At 37.3% G+C, this 23,068-nt stretch overlaps 3 protein-coding genes across 10 annotated transcripts in view; 2 read left to right on the top strand and 1 right to left on the bottom strand.

Annotated features, from left to right (window-relative positions):
• The window catches only part of LOC126927052 (integral membrane protein DGCR2/IDD-like), a 392,464-nt gene extending 379,452 nt beyond the window's left edge, over window positions 1-13,012 (top strand). Inside the window, exon 3 of the mRNA XM_050743391.1 lies at window positions 12,574-13,012. Within this exon, the coding sequence (XP_050599348.1) occupies window positions 12,574-12,747 (174 nt within the window). The 3' untranslated portion in view covers window positions 12,748-13,012. The remainder of the gene's footprint in view (window positions 1-12,573) is intronic.
• Window positions 1-23,068, top strand: part of LOC126927057 (uncharacterized) — a 242,472-nt gene that overhangs the window by 122,385 nt on the left and 97,019 nt on the right. The window contains exon 1 of one of the 6 annotated variants that reach the window (XM_050743426.1): window positions 475-493. The exons of 4 other annotated variants lie outside the window; for them this stretch is intronic. The gene's annotated coding sequence lies outside the window, so the exon portion shown is untranslated. Of the gene's footprint in view, window positions 1-474; window positions 494-5,671; window positions 5,877-23,068 lie in introns of those variants that run through there. One more of the 6 variants, XM_050743419.1, reaches the window with a different exon arrangement.
• Window positions 1-23,068, bottom strand: part of LOC126927043 (G-patch domain and KOW motifs-containing protein-like) — a 146,181-nt gene that overhangs the window by 46,354 nt on the left and 76,759 nt on the right. The gene's annotated exons all lie outside the window — the stretch shown is intronic.

Consider the following 23,068-nt stretch of genomic DNA (forward strand, 5'->3'; position numbering starts at 1 on the left):
TTTTCGTTTATTACTTTCAGACAATCCGTCACTTCCTTTCTCTTATAAAGTTTCCCTTCAACTCCGTTGAAAATTGAGCATCAAACAGGAGACGAACGATTTGTTGTCATGGCAATGTTAGTTCACACGTAAGCAGTGTGCGAATATAATGATGGAATAGTCGAATCCTGTCTACTGTATAGTAAGATGGATGCGACATGGAAATAGAAAGAGAAGGCTGTATATAAGCATTTTCTGTCCTTGTTTAATCAGGCATGCACACTAGTGGACACTGACGGCGCTCGTTTACCGTTGTTACACATTTCCGGTACAAGTACGCGGGCATTAGAGAAGGACGGAACGGTCTCTCTCTTTACCCCTATATCGCGTTTTTAGTTCGCTCACGCGCTCTGTACTTATATCTATTACATTTCCACCATAAGCAGCGGCCGTGCAGTGACTTACAAAAGTTTCGAACTCGCGGACGTTTAATCACGTTCCCTACTCCGAAGGGGTAAGTACAAAGTTGCTCGTCTCAGTACTCCTGTTAGAAGTTTTATCATCTTTTTCATTTCGTAGCTACAAGTTTTTCCAGGAAATTCTTATCGTTTTACAAGGGCTGTGGGACACAGTGACGTCAGCTATCGATCATATACGCGAATTTGTTGTAAATTAATTAGGAGAATATCTGGAGTTGTTTATCGTTGCCAGCTGTAAAATATTAGAATTTTTCATTCATAATTGTCATATTTTCGACTCTTCCGTTGCCAAGACCATCTTGAAAGATTTTTGGTATGTTCCATCACCCTTGTTAAAAGTGTGCCCATTGGTTAGCTATATTGATTTTAAAAACACATACGTATATCAAGTTTATTATCTAACAGAAACAAAGAAATTCGTTTTATTAACGAATTTTCGATGTTTCTTCTCAATTTCCTTTAGCATCGAACGAAGAACATTATTTGATCAAACGTTTCATCGTTCAGATTATATTTCGTTTAAGAAGATTGAAATTGATATCGAGATAAAATCAAAAAGTATCCGTTGTTCTCGAACATTCTAGTATTCCTTCGCCGCCCGGGAGAAAGACAGGTATGAAGAAAGAGGATATTTTTTTTTATTAACTTTTTAATATTGATATTTCGAAAAATATTGACGTGTGCAGCGAGAAAATCGAGTGAAATTTTCAATAATATCGTTTTAATAATTTGTGAAACGAATTAGTTTGGTTTTTTCCATTTTTATTAGTTTCCGTCAGTGCTGATTGACGCGCCACTCCAGTTTCCATTTCCGTTTCTCGAAATTTCCTACGTCCTTGGTCTTTGGGACTCTTTGCCCAGGTAACTGCATTGCTTCTGGGTACGTCTCACCGTTCGGGTCTCTCGAGCTTTCGGTGTCAGTTGTTACCGTTGAAGGAAGAGAAGCTGGTGACGGATATTATCGGATAAATCGTTTATTCTGGAAAAGTTCGAGTAAGTTCGTTCTGTTTGAATAAATCAAGACATAGATCAATTTTTATCGTATCATCGTGATTCGCCATGTCGTACGTTTGGTTTCGGGATACCATATGTTTTTAATTTGGTACTTTTAATTTGAAATTTTACGTCTATGATCGTGACAGGAAGATACTTTCAGTGAATTATAAATATTTCAAATTATAAATTATAAATATTTGTTATAAATTACAATCATACTACGGGGAAAAGTGAAACATATGTTTTCTTGTGGAACATGTGATAGTAAATTATTCGAAGCATAATAATGCTTAATTAAACATCTATACGGTAACATTTACGGACGAATATTCGGGTAATATTATCGCGTCGCTCTAATCTGGCATTTAATGCTTTGATTGCGGTCTTTGAAATGGCATCGCAGATGCTGGTATAATATCACACGAAAAAGGAAGGACCAGTGGTTAATGTTGCAAGTGCACCAGTGCGTTGCAGCCATCGGGCGTGGCTTTGACGCCGGTGCCGCGGAGAGGCGCAGAACGTGTTCGATCGATCCGCGAACGCAGCCCGTGCTCATACTGCGACAGAGTTCGTTTCAGTTAGTCTCAGTCGCTGTTTGGCCGTCGACAGCGTATAGTCGCGCCGGCCGACGATTATTTTTTCTTTTTTTGTTTCTCGATAATTCTCTCGCAACACTCGTTCTATACGTACACCATCAGTTTATCGCGTGATCATTGTTACCGCTTCCCCTACCTTGTCACGTCCTTCAAAGAAGATTTTCCTTCAGTTTTTTGTTGTTTGGGGAAAATTCATCGCTCGAACACATGGATTTATCGACACGACGGTTTATCGAGGCATCAGCGTGATGTACTTTTCAAGTTTCATATTTTCTCTATGATACTTTCTAAGGAGAATTTAGAATTCGAACGATATCAATTTCCAGGAAATATAGGTCTTTATGAGACCATAGGTTAGGTTAGGACCATAGGATAGGTTTGAATTTAATTAACTCTCTTATAATTGGTATTTCAATTTTTTAATTCCTTAAATTTAGCTTTCTTTATGCTGTTAGATGATGTAACGCGGGCATTTTATGATATATCGAATATATTCGTATATATTTTACTTTATACATTCGATAAATTTCCTTGGTTGGCCGGCCTGCAACCCACATACGGCACTTAATAAAAATTTGTTTCGTTAGAGGTCGGTGTTTGTTCGTCTTCGTCATAAAAATGTCATGACGTCATATCATATCACAAGGGTTCTTCTGAAAGCTAGATATTCGATAACAAGATTAATGGTTTTCGGTAGCTTGTAATGTCAAGCTTTGAACTGGCGGGATCGCTTTGCTGTCAAATCGCCATTCAGCAGCGACCATATTCTTTAACTACGTTCAAGACCTATATCACGCTACAGAAACCATCAAAGGAGGATAATTGCAAGTTAGTTGCCTCTTAGAAACGAGACAGTTGGTTGTTACTTGTTATCCGTAGTTGGTAGTTGTTCTCCTTAGTCGCCACATATTATAGAGACGACATTCATAGTCACCAGTTGCCTTCGCTAATAGTTTCTTGTTGTCTGTAGTTAGTTCTCGTCATCGCTATGTATTCCATCAATCACGTAAAATTTAACATATAGGATTTTATTCTTTTTTATTCTTTCTGTAGGAAGATTCTTTAAGTAATATGAATTTAAGTAACTATTTTATGATACAATAAAGTGGAAAAACGATTATTTTACGTAACGTAATTTTTTAAAGAACTTCGAATTTAAAGGATTCAGATAGATATCTTAAACGTAATTAAACCCTCCATATCGTAACAAATTGAAAGAAATTGCGCAAGAAAGTTAATACACTTAATGCATAAAACATATATTTAAAATCCAAATGTAGGTGTTGACGCGTGCGTGCTACATGTTCGAAACGTTCGTTACATCCGCGATAAAATTTGTAACGACGAAGAAGCTTAACATATGGTGTGCTTCAAGACGACAGTAAAAAGTGTTGTCGTATTTTTCGAAATTTCTTCCATTCTTAATAAAAATATATTGTATAAATATAGTAGGATTTTTCAAATTTAAATAGTTATAATGATTTGAAACTTTACAATCGTACGGTTCTGTTTTATCCTTTGAATATACCTGTCATTTTCATATCTCCTTTTAACTGAACTAAATATTTGGAAATCCTATAATTTGTACACTTCTATTTGTGAATAAGATCGATGAAATTAAAGCGTAACTATGCTTTCAATAATGGCTTCGATGTATTGCTCACCATTATGGCGGATTAACGTCTCTAAGTGATCGACCTTAATCACTAAATGGCAGCCGCGATTCAGTGGTAGAGCCTTACACATGACGGACATTGCAAGCGCTTGTAAGACGTCTATCGTGAAACGTTTCCAATAGCATCGATTACGACGACGGTGAAATCCGAATAGAAATATATATCGCGTATCGCTTCAGCCTGACATGTCTTAAAATAGAATCACAATTTTTCGTTCTTAAAAAAAAAAAAAGAAAAGAAAAGAAAGTCTATAAAAATTATATGCAAATAAAATAGATAAATGGATAAATGGTTGTACAAATTTATAAAACAGATATTACAAATATACGTAAATAAATTATATATTTATAAATTGTTTGTTTAAATATCTGTTTGTTTAAATAAATAAAAGGGATATTTACGACTTACAATGAACGTAGTCCTGTTTTTAGTTTTAAACAAAGCAAAAACGGATAACAACTTTTTAAAATGTAAAACTCAACGCAACAGTGGTTTTTTTAATTAATCAATAACGTTCAAAGTTAATTAATTTAGAGTGGTTTGTACATTTTGTATGCTCGCCGTATTTTAACGTTTGATGTGTAACGTTTGATGTAGTACTTGATGCCCGAAAAATCGAAAAATAATTAAATTTGATCGTTTCGTCGAATTTACAAGTGTGTATATTCGTGTGAAATCCTATGTGCTTGTGTATGCTGATGTGAAAGGCGGTAATATATTTTTCTTTTTTCGATTATTGTTGTCAACTTTTGTGTGGAATAAATCAATTCCGTGAATAGAAGTGCAATCAATACAGCTTACTATGAAATGACAGCACAACAACAGTACATATCGCCATTGACGTCAGCTTCACAAAATTTCTCGAGTATCGAGGTCGTCCATTTGGGTTAAGAATTTATTTCCAAAATGCCACAAGCACGAATATCTTATGGAAATCCACTGTATTTCCATTGTAATTTTTAATAATCAGATTCCATATTGTATGCTACGATTCGAGGAAAATCCGCAGCTAATTATTATCTTTGCTGCCTTTAAATACCATAAATAGTCGTCCGTAAATTTTAAAAGATTTTCTGTGCCATACTTATATTGTGTATTTTAGTCTTAAGGTGCGGGTCGTGTTCAATTAATCGAAAGTGATGAAACTGTAATGGGTCACGATAGTCAAATATTAAAAATGGTCTCGTTGGCTACATTTAAAATCTTTACGAGATATATATGCATAGTACGTTGCTACTAGCAACGGGTAGCGATGAGCAATAGAGAACAGTACCTTCCTTATCTCGTCGTGATTATGTACATAACAGTAATGCAAAGTACTCGTACTGAATATCTTACAACATCTACATAGATTTTCAGATTTGTTTCGAATATTACCAGCATAACCATGATAGTAGAATTCTGTTACAGTATTAATTCTATAGTGCCGTTATGCATAATACAGCCCTAAAATGTTTCTACAAATATACGAATATTTTCGTCAGCTACTATATTCCAACCATGGCTTATTATGAAAGGAAATATATAACGAAATTACTTGTTTTTTTAGACTAAATTAGTTTAATTTGAATAATTTTAGTAATTGTGTAGGATCGAACAACAACTTATCATTAGCTTCACTCGAGACTTGATTGCACGTAGCAACGTAATTGCGTTGGAACTGAGGGTAGAAAACAATGTCAACCGTTAGACGCGTCCGTCTGGCGAATGTGTAACGCGTGAATAATAGATGGCGGCAATCACGTGAACCCTACTTATAGCTGTTTCGGCTTATATCGTAGCATTCAACCTAGGGTAAAACGATAGGGATCATTAGAAGTTGAAAGGCCGGCTGATCAGCCTCATTTTGTTCCATTTTTTAATCAAGCGATGAATCGACAAATTGTACAGATTTCGATGGTTATCACAGTTCTCTGTGAATTTTCAAGTACGGTTCGTCGAATTTAGTCAGATTGGCTACAGACTCTTTTACGAGCAGCTTGAAACTCGATCTAGTTTCGAGAAAATGAAAAATTCGTTTTATCTCTTTGCTTCCCTGTTCCTTCCTTCCTCTTTTTTTTGCTTTTTACATTGCGTTAAGACCGGCTAAATAATATTGATTGCCATGGACGTTGGCTGGTTCAAAATCACTGACATCGACGATAACAAAAGTAAGTTTGATGATCGATCATTTATCTGAGCCGATGTTATTCGACTTGAGCTCTGCATATTTGTTAATATTATTCTAGTAGGGATGAGATACTACAAATTTTAAATAACTTCGATTAAAATTATATTATAAAAATTATATTACATTAACGTTTAGAAGTCAATAAAGTGGAAAGAATTACGCGAGATAATGTAAATATAAATTATATTACAAGGAAACAATACGGCTAGGTAATTTGAAACATTCTGGCTAAAATTGCATTCTTTCAAAGTTAGGACGTACAGTATTTACAAAGTAGATTAAGTATCAAATGGGGTACTTAAGAAAATTCATGTTATCATTCTTTAGTAAACATTTTCAGGTTATAGCCTTCTGCAAAAGCTGCTTTACGTTACGTTAACGTATTCATTATTAATATTAATCATATTGTTCTTATCTCCTAGGGGCATAACAATCCATTTTTATATTGTGTTAAAACTAAATTTCTATTAGATTGTTGCAAAATTTTCTTTCGTTTTATAAAGAAATGATAGATTTTTTGTTTTATGTTATTTTATATTAAATTGGAGAAAGGTGGATCGCACATAATTCAATAAAATAATATAAAACAAAAAATATCGTACATCTATCATTTCTTTAGAAAACGAAAGAAACTTTTGGAACAACCTAATATTTCTCTCCAACGACACTTCTACGATGTTAAAATACTTGATAAAAAAATTTGATAAAAATATTAAGAAATTCTAATATTGATTTAAACGTATCGATTTATTTACTTTTCGCTGCCAGAAATTGTTAATTATGATTTCCACTTAAAAGCGTATTTCATATTATGAGGATAAATGATCAAATTCATCTCTAATATACACGTTAGAGAGTCATTTATAGCTGCAATCCTGTTTACCGCTCATATTCCTGGAACTCGATAATTCACTAGGCGATTGCTTTAACCGTGCAGAATACATCCATAAATAATTAATCGCTATTAATATTCCATCGACTTTTGAAAATCCCTGACGTGATCTATTTCACGTGATGAGAATACGTGTAAAGTGAGGTTATTGCTTGATTATCTTTAGTCGAATAAATCGAGTGATTCAAATTATAATGCGGAAGAAAGTCAAAACTATGTATATTATTTTTTTCAATTTTTATGTATCATTTGACGGAAGGAAATTTCGTAAGTAAGGTTCACCTTCTTTAATGTCAATGATTTTGAGATATGTTATTAAGCTCCAAATTCTAAGCAATCTTCTATATATATATATATATATGTCGGAGATGAAAGAACGCCGGAGCTCCTCCTTGGATTCGCGGGAATACCGCAACTCTGTAACTTGGATCAAACAAATGCCGCTCCGATTGTTCGAGATTTATGATCATGAGCTTGGGCTCGAGGCGACAATCAGTCGCCGAACGTAGCCGCGGTCAAAGGGATGAACGTTTTATCTAACAAAGGCACAGAGTAACTCTATACCTCTCCTTAAAAGAAATAGTCGTAGCGATACGTGGCAGTAAATACTTCAATAGTTTCTATCCCGCGGCCCGCCACACGCAGATTTTGTCCTCCGGGTAAGATGATCGCCGGGTGTCGGCATGCCTTTGTGGCGTATGTTTAGTTAACGTGAGGACCCGCTATAGATCTTAAGATTTAGTCAAGCGAAGTCCTTCAAATAGACTTTGTTGCAACTACGGGAAGATAGGAGAAACCTATCTTCCACGAACGATGCCCCCCGTCAACAACCACCCCTCAAGGGCGGCCGGCATCTCTTTCAAAACGCCGATATGGAGATCGACCAATTAGCAACAGCGCTAATTTCCCTCTCCTTTGGAACGAAAGTTTTCTTTGACGAATCCGAGGATCTCATATCCTTAGACCCACCCAATATAGTTTTCCTCGACGACATCGTCGAGACGGAGAGTCATTCTTTCGTACGATCTCATCGACGAATGACAGTGCCACCTTACAACCAGAGAATACCTCACATCTAGTTAACAAAGAGTTAGACTTGAACTGTGCGAGAACATACGTTTACCATCCCGTGACCGCGGATTCGTTTCGAACCTAAGGTCATTATCACTAGTGCTACGAGTGCCTAATCTTGTTGATAAGCCTGTGCTAGTAAACTCTTTATTGTATCACGGCAACGGCTAATTGTAATGAGAACTCATCAAACGCCCCTCTCCATAATCCTGACCCTAATCCGACATATATATATATATATATATATATTGTAGTATCGGAAAAAGGATAGGATTAGGATGATTTAGATTTGTAAAATTCTCCTAATGCTATTTATTAAGATTAATAAAAATAACAGAGATTAATTGGACAGAGAACGATAAATGTTCAACTTGAACTAAAACACAAAAGTCTTATTCCGTTCAAATCACTCTCGCAACTCTATAACTAACAACTCGATTTCTCTACAACGCTAGCAACTCTACAACTCTCGTCTTCGGCATCTGCACTCGCACGCTCTCGCTTCTCAACTCATACTGCACGCCTTTTGCATTCGTTCTCGCTGGCGTCTCAACTAACTCTACCCTTGGCGTCTCTTTGTCTTTTCTCGTCCCATCGAACACATGTCCCGAAACCCCGTGGCCAGGGTCACGCAGGCTCTTTCCACAAAACTGTCCACTTGAAAGGACCGACGACACATTGATGTACTCGACGGCGCCACGGCTCTCGCCACTTTGTATACGGTTCGGCCGATACCTTGGGCCTTTTGCCCACGATACTACACTCGGCCATTCCTGACAAATCACATCTGCCCTCAGATGTGCTCATCACTGTCCTCACTATCATCACTAACACCAACGTTCCACCACTTCATGTGGTCGGCTGCAGTGGAAGTCGTGCGCGGTCCCTCGTGTTCGCCTTCTCGTTGCACTACGTAGCGGTCATTTCGCAGGACTTTCACCACACGGTACGGCCCAAGGAACTTTGAATGCAGCTTTAACCCAGGACCGCCTTTTGTCCTCTCGATCGCCACCAGATCTCCTGTTTTGTAGATTGTCGCCTTCTTGCGTCTCTTGTTGAACGCCCTTCGCCGACAAGAGGTCGCGTTGATAGCTCGTCTTCGCACTACCTCAAATTCTCTTGCAGCCGCCTTATTCTTGCTTTTGTTTCGCTTCGTAGAATTCGCGACAGAATTTGTTTGTACAACTCTACAATTCGCGCGATGCTCGATGCATCCTACAAAAACTTGATCGCAACCGTCCGTATCGTTTCCACCCGACGCTACTGCGGTTATGTTCGCCGCAACCGATTCATCTAACGAAATTTTGTTCATTACGACGGTATCCTTGAGACAAGCACTCGTGGGAACTGCAACTGCCTGCTTATGTTGCACGTTCTCAACACGAGATAGATCCACTTCACGCGTTCCTGTCTCTATGTCCACTTTAAGGACCTCTGGAAACCCATCGGAATTCTCATTTTTTATTCTATGAATGGAGATATCTCCCCTCTTCATGCTTATCTCGACGGTATCCAAGAAGTCTGTACCTATCAACAACGAGTGTTGCATCGCAGTGTTCGGAACTACGTGTATCGTTATATGATACAATTCACCGTCTATAATAATATCTGTCGGAAATTTGCCGAGCGTAAAATTTCTCTTAGACCCGATACTGTGAAATTCGATAATGTCTTGACTTAACTTAGGCGCTCCGATTTTTACATACTGATTATACCGCATCAAAGTTAACTCGCTACCGGTGTCTATCAGCGCGCTCAGTTCGAAATTTCCGATCTTCACGTCTTTACCACGCTTCGTCGGTAACAATCGAAACACACTACCAACCTCTTTAATGGACTCGCTCAGATTGTCGCACTTCGATGCGATGTGTCCGTACTCTTTACACTTGAAACATTTAGGTCCCTTCGACCTGTTCGGGCACTCTGCACACACATGTTCTTCATCACCGCAGTTGTAGCAACGCGTCTTTCTCGCACTTCCACATTGACTGGGACTGTTGTTTCTCTCAACTCTGGCCGACTTCGCAACCGACTTCGTCCTTCGGCTCTTCTGCTCCTCGTACGCGATTAGCCTCTTCCTTAGCTCCTTGATGGATGCAGCACCATACAGCATAGATTTATGGACTTCTTCGTCTATTATCCCGTCTATGATGTACTCTACTTTGACTTCTTCCTCTATATCGGCATGACTGGCTATTTCCAGCATGCGATACATGTAGGCCAAGCACGCCTCGTCGCTTTTCTTTCTCGTCCCACTAAGCTTTTGGTGTACTTGCCTACTGTTGGACTTTCTGGAGAACTCTCTGATTAGTCCCTTCTTCAGCTCATGCCAAGTCCTGGCATGGCACTCGAAGCTTGCGAATATTTTCGCCGATCCCCTCAGCAGCTTCCTCGCGTAGACTGCCTTCTGACCGTCGGACCACATACACGTGTCCGCGACTTCTTCGAATGATTCGAACCATCGCTCCACGTTTTCACCTTTGTCACCGCTAAACAATTCTAATGCGTCTTCGACGTCTTTAAAGCTTAACACCGAAACGGTACCTGCCTTTTGGCGATGTTCATCACGGTCCGAGCACATCGCTCGCGTACCTCCTTCGTGTTTCTTCACGTCTCTCTCATCTTCTTCATTGTCACTTTCGTTGTCGCTTTCTTCTTCCGACGATACGTTGTCTCCTTCCAGGGCCGCCTGTAGCCGTGCGCGTAGTTCAGATTTTCTCCCTGTGACCTTTAACCCCAAGCTAGCGAGGCGCGCTCTCAACTCCTTCGTCCTCAGCTTCTCGAGGTCTTCGTCTCCATCCTGATCGCGCTCAGCTCTCTGCCCACTCCTTAGGTTTCGCTGATTTACCGATTCCTCATCGCGCTTCGATTCCTTCGAAGTTGATTGACCAGCCTTATATGCTCGGTTCAGCCTGGCCATCAGCACTGACTTCGAACCTGATATCGGCAGATTCAGACTTGCGAGCTTATTTCTTAGCTCCTCCAGCGTCGAAACCTCTTCAGTCGAAAACTGTTCCTCTTCACAATTTGCCATTTTCAACTCTTTTTTTTTCAACACAATTAGTTCCGTTAAACGTGTCGTTCTCTGTCTGGTTTCAATCCCGGCTCGAGCCCCCAATTGTAGTATCGGAAAAAGGATAGGATTAGGATGATTTAGATTTGTAAAATTCTCCTAATGCTATTTATTAAGATTAATAAAAATAACAGAGATTAATTGGACAGAGAACGATAAATGTTCAACTTGAACTAAAACACAAAAGTCTTATTCCGTTCAAATCACTCTCGCAACTCTATAACTAACAACTCGATTTCTCTACAACGCTAGCAACTCTACAACTCTCGTCTTCGGCATCTGCACTCGCACGCTCTCGCTTCTCAACTCATACTGCACGCCTTTTGCATTCGTTCTCGCTGGCGTCTCAACTAACTCTACCCTTGGCGTCTCTTTGTCTTTTCTCGTCCCATCGAACACATGTCCCGAAACCCCGTGGCCAGGGTCACGCAGGCTCTTTCCACAAAACTGTCCACTTGAAAGGACCGACGACACATTGATGTACTCGACGGCGCCACGGCTCTCGCCACTTTGTATACGGTTCGGCCGATACCTTGGGCCTTTTGCCCACGATACTACAATATATTACAATAATTAGTTTCCGCCTAAACTGCTAGAACCACGTAGCACGCACTCTACTCTCGTTTATTAAACATTCAGGCCATCTGATCGCATGCGACGAGTTTTATGTTAATCCCGACCAATTACAATATCTTTCTCTCGTTTACAAGGGACGACGAGACTGGCAGTTGCGTGCTTTCCAAAGCAAAAGCCGCGATATCTGCATGATAACCTAACCTCAACCGATTTTGTTGTACTATTCTTAAGTGGACTTCGTTTGTACCACTTTCGTAACAAAAATAGAATATCTAGAACACAGCATTCCGTTATGCGATATTGTCAATTTCTAACATCTGAAACATCAGAGATAATTTTTTCCCTACAGTTGTAAATTTGTGTGAAAAATTACGAACGTAACGGTGTTTGGCGCATGTACAGTTCCCCCTCCCCCTCCCCCTCCAACCTTCATTTGCGTAGACATGCTAGAAAGATCCACTTTTCCACGGTGAAACTGTGTGTATTGTAATGTCATTTTGACAATGGTCCAACATCCTACTATGCATAAATTTAATATCAATATAAGCAGGTTTCATGCCAAGTATTACATCTAACGTATAAGCACAAACCCTGGTTTTAAATACCTTATAGTAACACCGAAAAGATTATTCAGTTGGATGTCTGGCTCAACATCAATATTTTACTTAGAAGATAATACGTCGAGAGCATGTTGGTGGATGGAATGGGAGATGAATGAAGGCTTACTTCTGTAAAATACGTAAAATGGTAGTCGGAATGAATTTTGGCGCTTGGGGACAGAAAAAGAGCTGACTGATACTGTCATACACCTGAATTTATAAAATTTTGAAAATCTATGTAACCTTTGAACTTTATCGTATTCTGTTTCGTAGCACAAATTATTGTTCCCGAAATGTACGTTTAGTGTTATAATATATTTGACCAATGGTTCTCAAATACTAGTTTTGCTAAAGCAATGGTGGAATTGGAGCAATTCTATCTTCTTTTATTCTTTGAATGACCTGGATTTTCGAGTAGTCTAGTGACGCTTGATCCGTACAATTAATCGATTTCTTCTTATTACAGAGCTGCAAGAGATTCCGCGTTGGACGCCGATGTTGCGAGTTCGAATGCCTGGATGAGGTTGGCACTGAGTATTGGTCCGGATCTGATGTGGTTATCGTCGATGGTTCATCTAAACTTGAAAAACATAGTGTATTGTGGACGCTGAGCTTAGTGATGGCAATTGTAATATTTTAATTTCTCAATAAAGATTCCGATGGCGCCATTGACAAAATTCGTACCTTATAAACGTCGACGATTAGCTTCAGCCACCGGGAAAAGAAGTAGTGTACAATGTAGTGTGTTAACGAAGAATCATTTGTAACTGAATAATTATACCTCGAGAAGATTATACCTGAGTAATTATATTTATTCTTATTTTCTTCCCCTTTATTTCATTTGAATAGATTTTTGTATTCAAAGAGCGAGGTATGATTATTTCAGACGGGTTAATTTGTTTTTATATATGTCAAAAGAATGAAAGGAGATGACGATGAATCGGTGACAGGTAGAAAATTGTAATCTGTTGTATTTCCATGGTACTGTATACTTGATTATATTTTGTTCAATATTATTCATATTCTATCATGTAATTTGGGAATATACATACATATACATATATGAAAATATAGTGGTATACTTATCCCCTAATCTTTGTGATTTCTATGAAAATTTTATGATTCATTGTCACTTGTATGAAGGACGGAAATATAAAAAATTGATAAAATTATTAATAATATTTACAAAGAAAAAGTGAGCTGTTGGATATACAGGGTGGTTGGTAACTGGTAAAAAAAAGAAGTCGAAAATATACAAATTTTTCATTTGAGGCTTTGTTTTCGAGAAAATCGACTTTGAATTTTTGCTCGGTACGCGTGCACTTTATCACGTTTCGTTATAACGGATTTTATTGTAGATTGTGTTTCGATTGACGTTATGTTGATAAACCGTTCCAATATGTTGCACGCGTTGCACGCATACCGATCAAAAATTCAAAGTCGATTTTCTCGAAAATAAAGTCTCAGACGAAAAATGTTTATTCTATATTTTCGACTTCTTTTATCGAGTAGAATCACCAATTTTCCGCTTGTACTATCAATTACCAACCAGCCTGTATGACAAAATTCTATTTTAAACACCAAATTCGCCACGATTGGCTATTTTGTTTACGAAATTAAACGAATTTAATAAATGAAATGGCAAGGAAGGAACTACAAGTGACCGTCAAACTATTTTTATGCTTGAAAAGTAATTCGCAAAGTAATATAAAATAATACTACTGATTTGTGTCTCTTTCAGAATTTTTTCTTAATCTCTTGTTTTTTTCCCTTCAAATTTATTATTTATTATTTATTCGGTGTCACGAAAACCGATTAAATATTAAATATCTTAAATATAGATTGAAATGAAAGCTTGTCAGTTCTCGTTCAATTGTCACTTCAAAGTTGTTAGTTCAAAGGTTCTCGTACATCATAAAGCAAGGGACCAAATCTTTAACTTATTACAAATTAAACCTTTTATTGTAATTACGAAAATTATGAAAGTACCAAGCGAAACAAGTAGGGAACATGAACTGCTCAACGAACCAAAGAACGGCTCAGTGACAAAATTAATAAAGTAAGGATCACAAATATTACAACATTACACTCTTACATCACATAATAGTTCTCTATACAAAAGATATATAGCGAATCGACTTTTCACAACGATAAGAATCAACAGAACCAATTAAGACCAGGCGAAACTCTCATAAGACAACAATATCAGAGGGATCAAATCAGCGATTTTAATCTATGTTACAAATTATAGTTATCAAGAAAAATTGCTCTTTTCACGAAAATTATGCTGATGACACACTCACAATGCATTTTATATTTGGTAGTCGGATGTGCTCGTGGTCATCAGGAGTATAAAGTCGACGTTTTTAGAAAATGACAGCGCTGTCGGGTTTTAAAAGCTTTTATTTTTTTATTCATCATTACGAAGATTGTGATGGAAGAACGTAATGGGGTAAAATCTGACGATTCCTTAATGAAGAATGCTTAAAGAGATTCTATAGAAAACGGTGATCGTTTCGTTGGGTAGTTCATTCGAATTTTGATCAGGATTATTGAGATAGAAGGGTCGAGAGCTTGGTGGAATATCAACTTTGACGCTTCAACGCTTCATCTCTTTTCAAGCTCACCAGTCACGAACCATGGTTCACTGAATATATCTTTTTGGAAAATCCTTTTTGGATTTTCGTACGAGAAACATGGTATGTTTGACAAGGGATTTTCTTTTGAGGCAATTTAGAGTGACAAAAAGGTCTTTCTGTTAGGTAGCTTGTCGATAAAAATGTTTTATTAATAACGTAAATGGAACGAGTAGTTACGAATTTAAATAGAATATGACCAAATGGAATATATATCTTCTCTTCGACTTTCATAAGCTGAAAGCCCCGTATCTAAATTTTATCTTAATTATTTGAAGCAAAAAGTATGTTCTTTTATCTTCTTTTAGTTGTAACATTCACTATACTATGCTTTGTTTATATGCTAAAGCTCATATTTTATGAGTTAAGGAATAAATTAGATATGGGGGGACTATATTGTTAGATTGTTAAATGTAACTAAATGGAACTCATAGTTTATTAAAAACTGTGGGATAAATACGTATAAATGTTGTAGTCGTTGTAATCTATTATTGTGCTATTATAGGTATACGTGTGTACTATAGAAGGACCACCCTATTAGGTACTGACAGCTTTCTTCTAACATAATCTTTCCATAGAATCTTATAATCTTTTTCCTCTATTGTCTCCGAATAAGAAGTGTGTAATAAATGTTCGAATTTCGGTGTGTTGAGAAAGCTGCACGGTTAAGTTTCTGACTACAAAAATGGTCTTTTTTTTATCAGAAAGAACGAAAATAAATGTTCGGCAACGAGTTTTTTTTTTTTAAGATTTTTATTTTTACGTATCAAGTATAGGGAAGAAGTAGTGATCTCTCTTTTATCGATGAAATCATGTTAGGCGAACGTAGTAAATGGCTTCTGCAGTATCACGGAACTATTCGTATTACTCGATTAACTGAGTTCCCCTGAGTCAGTGGTTCTCAATTCTTGAAGCGTTTATTTATCGATTAGGGAATAGTTCTAAATCTTTTTCGACTTTCTCCAAAGAATTCTCAAATTGAATATTTAAGACAGCATTTAATGAATTCAAATTGAAACACCTTATTTTATTACGTAAAATTAAAATAACATACTACAAGGAATGTCAGTAATTTGGTATTTCTCTATGCCAATTTCCTTAAAATTTGTATAAAATTTAAATGTATCTTTTGTTGCTAATCTAAAAATTATTACTGTTTCCAATAATATAAGAAATAATACCTTAAAAATCGCTCAATAAATACGCAAAATACTTTGAAGGTAACCAAGCCAAAATAAATAAATAAATAAATAAAAAACAAATAAATAAATTTAATAGTAAACACGTAGGTGAAACACTTGCTGAAATTTGCATCACTCGACACGAGCGAACCGTTCGGAAGGAAAACGCGTTCAGCCCCCAAGGCGGTGGAATTGGGATCACTTAATTAACTCCGTTTGAATCTATCTTGAATTAATTCTCGTTTAACGACCTGTGCGTATTCAACATCATATCATTTCCGACCATATCGTTCCCAGAAGATGAAACAGCACGGTAAAACAGATGTGAATACCTATCACGAGCGAAACAGAAATGCGAAGATCCTTTGGAACGATAATAATAAAATTGCATGCATAGGAACCATGGATGGAACACAAGACAAAGGTGTAGATGGTATTATAAGCTTTGAAACGAGCGTATAGGACGAGAGAAATTGATCAAAAAATTGAGTTGAGCCCATTGAAGTTAGGAATAACATACTTTGATGTTTTGTTTAAAGGAGAGATATTGAGCTGTGCAAAAATTGTATAGGTTCTCTGAAGGTAAATAAGATTTTGTTGCTGAGTAAATAAACGAGATTTCAAGTTTCTCTTGAATATTGGAAATTTAAAGGTTTTGATGGTATTTTATCGTTATATTACTTCCAAATTTTAAAGGACCAAATCACATGGCTGATATTTTTAAAGTCTTTCTATATCTTTGAGGAAGTAAGATAAGGTTGATAGATAGTCGTTGTTGGTACTTAACCGAGTATGGTCATATAGTCGATTAAATGAAATTTCTATTCTTTCAGATATATATCGTCAAATATATATGTCGGATTAGGGTCAGGATTATGGAGAGGGGCGTTTGATGAATTCTCATTACAATTAGCCATTGCCGTGATACAATAAAGAGTTTACTAGCACAGGCTTATCAACAAGATTAGGCACTCGTAGCACTAGTGATAATGATCTTAGGTTCGAAACGAATCCGCGGTCACGGGATGATAAACGTATGTTCTCGCACAGTTCAAGTCTAACTCTTTGTTAACTAGATGTGAGGTATTCACTGGTTGTAAGGTGGTACTGTCACTCGTCGATGAGATCGTACGAAAGAAAGAATCTCCGTCTCGATGATGCCGTCGAGGAAAACTATAATGGGTGAGTCTAAGGACATGAGATCCCCGGATTCGTCAACGAAAGCTTTCGTTCCAAAGGTGAGGGAAATTAGCGCTGTTGCTAATTTGTCGATCTCCATATCGGCGTTTTGAAAGAGATGCTGGTCGCCCTTGAGGGGAGGTTGTTGACGGGGGGCATCGTTCGTGGAAGATAGGTTTCTCCTATCTTCCCGTAGTTGCAACAAAGTCTATTTGAAGGACTTCGCTTGACTAAATCTTAAGATCTATAGCGGGTCCTCACGTTAGCTAAACATACACCACAAAGGCATGCCGACACCCGGCGATCATCTTACCCGGAGGACAAAATCTGCGTGTGGCGGGCCGCGGGATAGAAACTATTGAAGTATTTACTGCCACGTGTCGCTACGACTATTTCTTTTAAGGAGAGGTATAGAGTTACTCTGTGCCTTTGTTAGATAAAACGTTCATCCCTTTGACCGCGGCTACGTTCGGCGATTGATTGTCGCCTCGAGCACAAGCTCATGATCATAAATCTCGAATAATCGGAGCGGCATTTGTTTAATCTAAGTTACAACGTTACGGTATTCCCGCGAATCCAAGGAGGGGTTCCGGTGTTCTTTCATCTCCGACATATATTATATATCAATGTTAATTGTTATCTGTGTTGGCGTAGTGAATAAACACATTGATGTTCGGTGTTTCAATTATCAGAATTATAATCGATGTTAAATGTATAGAGTGTCAAAGAATTATTTGTTGTAGCTGTGGAAGATGGAGATCTGTTAGAGAAAATGAATCATGAAATTGATCTTGAGTATAATTTTCAGACAAAATTTTTTATTGCATCATAAAGTACTTATCACGAGAAACGAAAGTTTCAGAAAACCCCTGGATCGTAAATGATTCGTTCTTTTGAAAAAAGCTGTTTAAAATTTCTTATACTAATCCTTATACTAATTGTGTATACTAATTGTATTTAGTATATTATGTTATAAATAATGGTTAATATAAGTATCAAAACAAACAGACAACAATTAATTAGATAACATCGTAATCCAGAATGATAAGCGAACAAAACGCAGTACTCAGACAGCAAACCCAACAAATCACAGTCATGCTACAACTAATTACAAACGTGCTAAGCAAAGAATAAAAAACGGACACTCTACAAATAGCAGCCTGGAACTCAAACGGCCTACAACAACGGGTCCTCGAAATTAAAACATTCATATACAGTAACAATATAGACAAACTACTTGTCTCAGAAACACACTTCACTACAAAAAGCTACTTGAAAATACCATACTACACCATATATGATACCAAACACCCCTCAGGAAAAGCTCACGGAGGGACAGCAGTGATAGTCAGAAACGATATCAAACATTATCTACACAGCCAAGTTAACAAAGAATATTTACAAGGAACCACTGTTACAGTTCAAACTAGCAGCAACTACTTCCAGTTGTCAGCAGTGCCTCCGCGACAGAAAATAACATCACAAATGTGGGAAGAATACTTCCAGGACCTAGGGGACAAGTACATCGGAGCGGGAGACTACAACTCAAAGCACATGCTATGAGGGTCAAGAAACCTTACACCTCGAGGCAGAACACTGGAAAAATACATTAGAAATAATAACCTCAATGTTACGCCACGAGGCTTATGTCACGACCGGCATACTTCAAATCCGATGGACCGATGATGGAGATAGAGATGTGGCGGCCTTGGCGACAATGTATATCGCCGAAGTGCCTAATGAGTCATCTGTATCCTAACGGTCCTTCCACCGAACGTCCTAGAAGTGTGACAACGGTCACGTACGCCTACAGGGTAGTGGGGATATTAAGGGATGACAAACAAAGAAGAAACAGATGTTACCGAAAGTCAAATTGTAAGAGCTGCAGTCTTGGAAAGTCACGGCTGGAGCTCAGAACAAAATCGCAGTCAGTGTAAATTCAGAAATAAATTCTCTCGTTTTTTTTGTTATCTTAATTTTTTCTTTTCGTTCGGGCCTCCTGCTTTTTATTTTACGTGACACTTACCACGGGCTGTATTTTCTAACCGTCGCTCGCGGCCCTATAATGTCGCAGTCGGATCGTCTTATCTGACCCCAGGATCATATACAATGTATCGACGAGCGCATAGCTATCGCCAAGCAGCGAGTTCTCGAAACGTCGAATTTTGTCCGTTACGTTTTCCACGCAAGAATAGACATACGTGATCATAGGCGCGAACGGTGGCGTGACCTAAGTATAGTGGGGGTCGTCTTAAAGATGAGACAAAGAAATCATCTAAAGTCGATCAGTTCCTTGTGACGCGTCGAACGTTACACATTGAATCGAATCTAACACATAACGTCTGTCTCAAGCTGTTGCTTGTGCGATAGGTCTCGTTATAAGCAAACCGCTAAACAAACCTTGACTGTTATCTTTTTCGTTTATAATTGTTGATCTTTGACTGAACTTGTTGTTTCGTTATTTTTATTAAACTTTTATCAACCAACCCAGTATAGTTGTTCGTATACACTCAAACCTAACCACCTCTATTCTCGTAATAGAAATAGGGGATCAATCAGTTCGTGGCATCGATTGTTTAATCGTAACGAGAATTTACGACTCTCGTTGACGCGTTATCTAGCGATCGCGTCTCTCTGCGAACGGTTGAAACACACTATGTTTCATGAATTTATTTGCTAACGGTATTGAAACAAATAACAAGCAGAGGACGAACTATCCGTGAACTGTTTTGCCAACGAGTACGCTTCCAATATTTTCTGTTTGAGAAAGCACACTTGTTGCTGTTGCAACTCCAAATATTTTTACAGCCGACGCTTTTGCCATGAATCATCGGCTAACATATAAAATAGAGAAAAGCCACAGTTGATTGTAATGGAAATTTAGAAAACCTCAAACTCGATATAGAAGGGAAAAATAAAGGAAAGGAAGGGAGAGATAATTGGAAGCTTGGGGCCAGGTTTAATTCACTGAAACCGGGCTGCTTGTGTCATCACGAAACAGAATTGCCAGTACGTCATTTCTGTGCTCCCGTCCTCGTAAAAACGGTTTCACACGTTAAGAAAAAACGAATAGGCGGTGAAGAAAGAAAAAAGCAGACAGAGAGCGCTTTTAAAAAGCTGACGAAGCGTGTGTCACGTAAAATAAAAGGAAATTTAAAAGAAAGAAGAAAACTTTATTTTTCCTTCGTTTATACACTTATAAGACACTTCTGAGCTCTAGCCGTGACCGTACGAGACTGAGTCTCTTACAATCTTTTTACTTTCGGTGACATCTGTTCCCTCATTATCCCCACTACCCTGTAGGCGTACGTGACCGTTGCTACGCTTCTAGAACATTTGGTGGAAGGACCGTTAGTCCATAAATGAATCCTCAGGTACTCCGGCAATATACATTGTCGCCAAGGTCGCCATGTGTTTCCCTCATCGGTCCATCGGGTTCGAAGTATGCCAACCGGGACACCATCCTGCCCGCGGTGTGTGTGTGTGTGTCCTGGTCTCTGATGTGATTTACGTTACACGTGCGTTGCCACAACGAGACACACGGTGCTATTTGTCGTTTTAAATTGCGCCGCAACTTGTTTTTGAGATCTTTGCTAGAGACATGTGAAAACACGTTGGAAGTATATTTCTTGTTTTTGTGGAATTTAGCTGGAAAATGAAAAATAACGTAAAACATGTACTTACGACTTACAGGGTAATTGAATGTATACACTGTAATAACCAGCGATTTAAGGCTTTAAAAGATCGAAAGAAAAGAAAAGAAGAAAGATAATATGTTGTGGCAGTCTAACTCGATCTAAGGAAATAGAGAGGGAGGGGGGGCAAAGCTTGTTAATCTGGAAAGAATACAAGCATCAATTTCAAGCACTTACAGGGAATCAAGCGGGCTTGTTATGGTCGTAAGGTGGACAATTATCCCGTGTTAGGTTCAATCAGCTTAGTCCTACACAAAATTGATCCAATCATGCGAAAACAAATGTATTCCGATTTTTGTCGCAGATATATCTGGTCTACGCACTCCAGTGCCCGCACAACTGATATTGAAACGCCTGATTTTCCCATATTCTACAGTGACAACATTACCTGATTTTTTACAACCATGAAGGACTCGAAAATACTTGCAATCTTCATCTGTTTGCAAATTATTTTCGTCACTTTCGTCCCGTCAGGGGCTGGTAAGTTGATACTGATTAATTATACCATCGAAATTCTATATAATGGCTACAAAAAATATTTGCATCATCACCCTCATTTCCTAACGAAGCGCGTTTTTTTACCAAGTTTTATATTTCATTTCATAGTATCAAATCTCTGTAGTTACACGAAAGTATTAAATGATAGGAAACTTGATATACACGAATTTAATTAATTAATAAGTTACCGTTAATTAATAAGTACACCGTTAACGCTTGCATGCTGGTCGTTAAAACACATGCTGCGCGAATAGGGTACACAGCGATTCATTTAACTCGCCTTGAATTAGTTTTAGAAAGACAAACATGGACAGGGATAATTTTTGTCACGAGCCGCTTAATTTATTCGTTCATTAGAACGAATTAATTTACACCTGCTGAGATCGCGATTGATGTGACAAATTCGAAATCTTGTTCCATATAAATATTTTTAAACAACCACGTCGTAAGCTTTGTATATTTTTTAATCGCAACGAAACTGTTCAGAGAAATGCTGAAATTATTAATTAGAAAAGGAGATTTCTACGCATCGTTGTAAAACTGTCAGGGAAAATATTCGTGAAACAGTTACGTTGTTACAAGTTCTACAAGAAGAAATATTGAAAATCACGTTCCACTTATTCAGTTGCACGTGTAAAAGGTATCTTGCGTTCGCGCAAAAAATCTCTGAAGGATACATGCTTTATAATAATTGGAGTGTCGAAGTTGTTACGCGGATCGGCGTACACGTACCTTTTAATGAAACTAGGTTACCCATTCGTTATTCGTTCCTAATTTTCAGCTTCACGATTTTTACGCAATAAAATTTTATACACTTGTTCGGTTTATAAATGATTCAATTCAAATTTAACAGAATTAAAGTTGAAATAATCATTTGTACTTCATTAAAAGGTTCTTTCAGCATCTCGTTTTAATATTTTTATTGGTAATATTTTGTTGATCGTTATATTTAAATGGAGTTTTTCAAAGGAGAGACATTTTAAGGTAGGAAATGGACATACATTTATAATAAGAATTCAGAAGAAAGAATATTTCATACAGAAATAAATATTCCGTATGTATAAATAACTACGCTATGAATTTTATATGTATCGGATATTCCTTCTGGTTAATGTATCTGATGTTTTTTCACGCGAGATAGCGTATATTTGCATCTATATGTCTCTTCGTTTCTCAGTAGTAAAACTTAGCATTCCTGCGGCTGATAAGTAGTTACGCACTGACAACGAGAAACATAAAATGAGTAAGAAGCATGAGACATTCTATAAGAAAAATAAAGTTGTTTTTATCTTTCATTGCATATTCGTCAGAATATTGTTAATAAATATTTAAGTTAAGATTTCAGTTGCAATAAATACATAGGATACATAGGATACATTTATTTATATATGTATCTATGAACGCATTTGACATAAAATTTTGATAACGACTAAAATTATATATTCTGATATTAAATTAATTTAATGAGAATAAAAAACTAATTTTTTTAAACAAGATTTTGTATAAAGTTATATTTATTAGGAAAAGTTCGTTCATCCCTTTATAATATGATAGGATTAGACTCATTGCTGTGCAAATCATTTCATGGAATAGTATATGTGTGCGTGTATGTTCTAAGTTTTTATTATAAAAATGCTAAATGTACTAGGAGACGTTTTTAAAAATTCATAGATTTTTCTTCATCAAACATATCAATCGTTATATTGAAAAGTTAATTATCTTTTATTTGTTTCGAGCTGCACATTGATTGAGACATTCCTGTTGGTTATAAT

Source organism: Bombus affinis, unplaced genomic scaffold (genome assembly GCF_024516045.1).
Source record: "Bombus affinis isolate iyBomAffi1 unplaced genomic scaffold, iyBomAffi1.2 ctg00000070.1, whole genome shotgun sequence".
NCBI lineage: Eukaryota > Metazoa > Arthropoda > Insecta > Hymenoptera > Apidae > Bombus > Bombus affinis.